General features: G+C 32.1%; 1 protein-coding gene across 1 annotated transcript; it reads left to right on the top strand.

The window, feature by feature from the left end:
• The first annotated feature begins 3,401 nt into the window (after positions 1-3,401).
• Positions 3,402-4,478, top strand: LOC129919881 (uncharacterized). Its single transcript, XM_056000977.1, has 3 exons — positions 3,402-3,904; positions 3,982-4,183; positions 4,308-4,478. The coding sequence occupies exons 1-3, from the start codon at positions 3,501-3,503 to the stop codon at positions 4,461-4,463; spliced, it is 762 nt and encodes a 253-aa protein (XP_055856952.1). The 5' UTR covers positions 3,402-3,500; the 3' UTR covers positions 4,464-4,478.
• Positions 4,479-4,845: the final 367 nt, after the last annotated feature.

Here is a 4,845-nt window from a genome sequence, read left to right as displayed (position 1 = left end):
AGCACTACTCTTGATGATTTCTCTTGGTGATGCTGGCTGCTGCTGTTGTAGCTGCTGCACATCCTGGCTTTGTCATGAGTGAGTTCAGGACTTTGTATATATACTACATATATGTGGGATCCATTATCTTTTATTATTGGGTTTACATTCTCTATCGTTGTCTCTTTCACTCTGGTTGGTAAAAATGCTCTCCTTATTTGTTTGCCCGGAAAATATAAATTTAATAACCTTTCAGGATTGCAAAGAATTGCTTATGGCGTGTAGTGGATTGGTAGAGGAGTTTTTGGGAGCAAAGATCTTCCAGACCAGACACAATGGCACAGGATATTATACACACACACACACACAACGACAATAAAGAATGTCTGAGAAGACTCCAACCTCTCACACACATTGGCTTTGTTTATGCCTGACTAATTAATATTCAGCCATATTGAAGTGAGGTCCTTTCTCGGGGGCAACTCTCTCCTCGAATGAGGTTGAGTAAAAGAGAGACCCCTTATTCATATGCAACAGCAACAGAAACAGCGTGTGGGTAGAATAATAAATGAAAAATTATGGATTAGTTATTGTTTGTGTTTGGTTAAAGCAAACAAAATGCATATCCCAGGCTTTTTGTGCCTGCAAAGGATATTTGTAACAATTATATCCTTTGGTTCCTTCTTCTAACTTTCTGTTGCCTCTCTTTTTGTATCGGAAAGGCAGGCCCATTTGTGTGAGTCTGAGTATATTTTAGATATGCAAAGGAGGTTTTTGCAATCACTGCTGCGAGTCGAGTCTTCTGCCAACCAACAACGTGTGAGACAGTGCGGTATAGAGTAGAGTATCGAAGTTGAAGGCGGCGAAGTAAGCTAATGAATTTACAATTATTATTTCCATTCCATACAAGTTTGTTCTCTCTCTCTCTCATACTCTTTGTTTTTGGATATGTATAAAACAAAATAAAGGTAAGAAAAGTCGGGGAAGGTCCTTTGGTATAAGGAGTATAAATTATTTTAGTTTTAATTAATCTCAGCGAAAGATGGTGTTGATTCGCAACAAGGATATAATACCGACACTGAGAGTACACGCACATATACACCATACCTTTGCTTAAACTCCTTTTAACCTCTGTGAGGGAAATGTGCGGAGTTTGAGAATTGAGAGTAACTGATGGTGTTTGCTTTTCGAATAAATTCATTAGCTGGCAGGCTGTTGCTTGGATCTCGATGGGTTTGTTGCTCTCTCTTCCCAATTGGTTTGGTTTTTGCCCCCATTCAAAGATGAAGGATGCATACCGGAAGTCTTAGAATATACGACGAGTGTGTGTGTGTGTGTGTGGTGGTTTGTGCCCTTTGAATTAATGGATACAAGAGGTCGTTTATAATAATTTTCATGGCATCACACAAATTTTCGTTTGGCCTTAGTTCTGGCTCTGGAATACACTAGCTAGCCTTCGGGTTGGTTTTGCAAAGTTTTTTTTCTTTTTTCTCAAAAACTGCCAAGGAGATTGTGAGAAATGATTTTGAGTTTATAACCAGAATAATTGCAAAATTGTATATATACATGGAGTAAAACTAAGTTAATATTCTGCGTAAAAGGCAATAAAACTTTTAATCTTTGCTCAGATAAATATTTTTTGATTTAACTTTAAAGTCTTAATCTCTTTGGTGTGTGTGTGAGTGTGTGGAAAAGGAACTTTTTTTATTAAGTTAAATGAACTCAAGGGAATCGTGTGTGAGGATAAAAATATAAATTTAAGCATAAAAAGGTTAGCTCTTTAATCTTTTTCACTTATTTTCAGATTATAAGAATAACATTTGATAGAAAGTCCCCTCTTTTCCAAAACCATTTGGATCATTTAGTGTCATCATTTGGCCTGTTTAATTTGTTAAATTTTATTCAAATGTTGGCCCCATAAAATTAAGATCCAAAAAAAATATTATTTCAAGCAAAGAGAAATTAAAAAAAAAAGTGCGTATACACCTCATTGTCCCTTTTTGAAAAAATTTTTTTTTTCTTTGAACATTATTTTTTTTTTTTTTTGTTAAATTACATTTACCTTTACATTTCAATTGGAAAACTTATTTGAAAGAAATTAACCTAAAGTTAAATATTAATGAAGGGTAAATAGGGTAAAACAAAATTGCAAAAAAGTGGCTATTTTGTAAAAGTAACGTTGTAGGAAGTTGAATTTGTTTTGCATCTGCAAAAAATTGGTATTCTTTAATGGTTTTTGAACGAATAACGGGAAAAACTAGTTTTCTTGTCCCAAGTTTGTTGACCGTTTTTAACCGTTTTTTTTTTTTAATTTTTATCGTTTCTTCTTCAATGAATAAAATTTATACTGTTGAAAGATAATAGACAGGAATATATTACAATCAATTTTGTGTTCACAATTTTGAGATAACGGTAAAATAAAGTTCGATTTTTCAACAAGTTCTTTCTTTTGATCTAGAGCAGATCAAACTTTTATTTAACTTTATTGAGCATGCTGATAGTATTATCTTTCATTTGATATATCACACATAACGGTACATTTACTACAATCTATACAATGATGGATTAAAAACTTTAGAAACACATCAAAACACCTGTTGCCCATGACCAGCCACCATCTCAGTTTGAAATTTCGATTTGGCTTTAAAAAAATTCTTACTTTTTTTGTAGGTCTCGTAGAAATATGATTGCAGCATCATATAAAAAGTGAAATAATAAGCTTTCAGATGATATACACTTTATTTTAGGTTGTCATTTTAAAAAATTGGACTTTAATGTAATTGAAGTAAAAGAAGATTGATTTTCTTGCTTTTTTTTATGAAAATTGATTGGGTTCAAAATATTCTAGCTCTTTTTGTAGATGTTATGCAGACATGGTTGATATGAATATTTTGAGCTGAAACAATAGGCAACAACAGATGGTATAAAATTTAATGGTTTTAAAACAAAAAAAAGTTTTATTTTTTTACCTTTTTCATGAAAAATGATTGTTTTCAATAAATTATTATTATAACTTTTACGCATTTTAGAAATTTAAATATGGCTTTATTCTTTAGAAAAAAATATTAAACTTTTGAATAGTGTAATTTTTTGTAAGCTTTTCATATAGAAAAATTGGTATAATGAGAAAAGGAAAAAAATTCTTGTCCGTTAATCAGCTTTAATACTTTTTTTTCAATGTAAATTTATTTCAGTTGCAATATATATTTTTTTTAATTTATAATGGAAAACCAATACATTTACAAAAAAAAAAAATTTCTTACAACTCTGATTAAGACCAAGTTAGTGCATTTTATTTTAATATTTTTCTTCAAATTCCACTTCAAAAATGTTCTTGAAAATTTAAACAAATTTCCTTGCCCTCAATTTCATTTTTCAGTTTATTTGTTTTTATTATTTTTTTTATGTCAAACTTATTTGACAATAAACGGTCGTTCTTTTATTAAAATAGTTTTCCGCGTAAGTTTTATATTTGTCCCACATAACATCACACATCTCGCATCCAAATGAGAAATTAAAGAATGTCATCATCATCATCTAAAATAAGGGTCAATCCATCAACAACATCATTGTATTTCTCATCACAACAGTCAGAGAACAATATTTTTATCTTAGAAGACATCCACTCAACCATAACCGAGCTTCAACTAAACTTGATGGAACATCATCGTAACGAACTCAATCTACGGACAACAATGCATGCCCAAAGCGAACAACTTCTAGATCTAAGGACATCCTTGGACGTAGAACGTAGCCGCAATCAACGATTGGCCAAGCTAATTCGTTGTGTTGACTCGTCGTCATCAGAAAGGTCGTCGTCGTTGTCAGAGGATTCTGCTGGTTCAATGGAATGGTCCCGTTGGCGTCACTCAAGACCATCCATTGATGCGTTCGAGTCAATTAGTCCGCTTTTGATGCAACACAGGTTCGTAAAAATTCTTTTTTTTTTTTTCATCCTTGTGTGTGTATGTGTGTATTCATCATCCTTTCGTTCTTCGCTAGATATCATGAGCTATCCATGTCATATAAAAAATGCCATAGGCAACTGGTAAAGAAGGATACGAAACTAAGGGAGACGCAATGCGAAATTGAGATGCTTCAAGCCAAGTACGACAGTTTAATGGATGAATACAAGGGCACCCAGAAACGTGTCGAGCAATTGTGCTGCAAGTATTTGAGGCTTCATGCGAACAAGAATCGAGAGGTAAGATGGGTTTTTGTGTGGTGGTTAATCCTAGAAGTTGCCTTTGTATTTTACAATTTACTACTACCTACTTTCTTTTGTTTGTTATTTTCTTCTTTTTTCATTTTTTGGCCAATTTGTGAAGATCTTTAAGCTAAAGGAAGCACTTGGTTGCGCAACGCAATGTATAATGAATGAATCTAACTTTGATGAGATAGAAAAGGAGGTCTTGAGGCGAAATTTACAGTTATTTATAAGATCATTGAAAAGTAGCATACACGAGGAAAATACATTCGAATAAGTATAGTAACAAGAATTGCGTTTTATTTAAATGGGGGCTTCTTTTAATTTTTTTGATTTTATTTTTAACTTCCCAAGATGTAAGTACCATGAAGTTAATAGTGAGATAGAAAATTTGTTACTGAAAAAATCGTAAAACAATCTGTGGATCGTATAAAAAAAATGAATAATAAAAATTTTCTTACAGTTTTCAAAAAAAAAAGTTTGTATTAATGAAAATATTATTCAACGCATTTAAACAAAGTTCTGATACAATTCATAAACAGGTTTTCAAAAAATGGATTTTTCAAAAAAAAAAAAAGGGAGTGGTACGATTGATTGCAAATTAAAATCTCTTAAAACAAAATTTGGCATTTTTTGACAAAAAAAACAAGCCTTATCGC

This window comes from Episyrphus balteatus, chromosome 4 (genome assembly GCF_945859705.1).
Source record: "Episyrphus balteatus chromosome 4, idEpiBalt1.1, whole genome shotgun sequence".
Lineage (NCBI taxonomy): Eukaryota > Metazoa > Arthropoda > Insecta > Diptera > Syrphidae > Episyrphus > Episyrphus balteatus.
Note: the sequence above shows the minus strand (reverse complement) of the source record. Positions and strands in the feature narration are given on the sequence as shown.

Coding starts and splice junctions, on each gene's coding strand:
- LOC129919881 (XM_056000977.1), top strand. CDS start 3,501: ATGTCATCATCATCATCTAAAATAAGGGTCAATCCATCAACAACATCA. Junction 3,905..3,981: donor CCGCTTTTGATGCAACACAG/GTTCGTAAAAAT, acceptor GTTCTTCGCTAG/ATATCATGAGCTATCCATGT. Junction 4,184..4,307: donor ATGCGAACAAGAATCGAGAG/GTAAGATGGGTT, acceptor CAATTTGTGAAG/ATCTTTAAGCTAAAGGAAGC.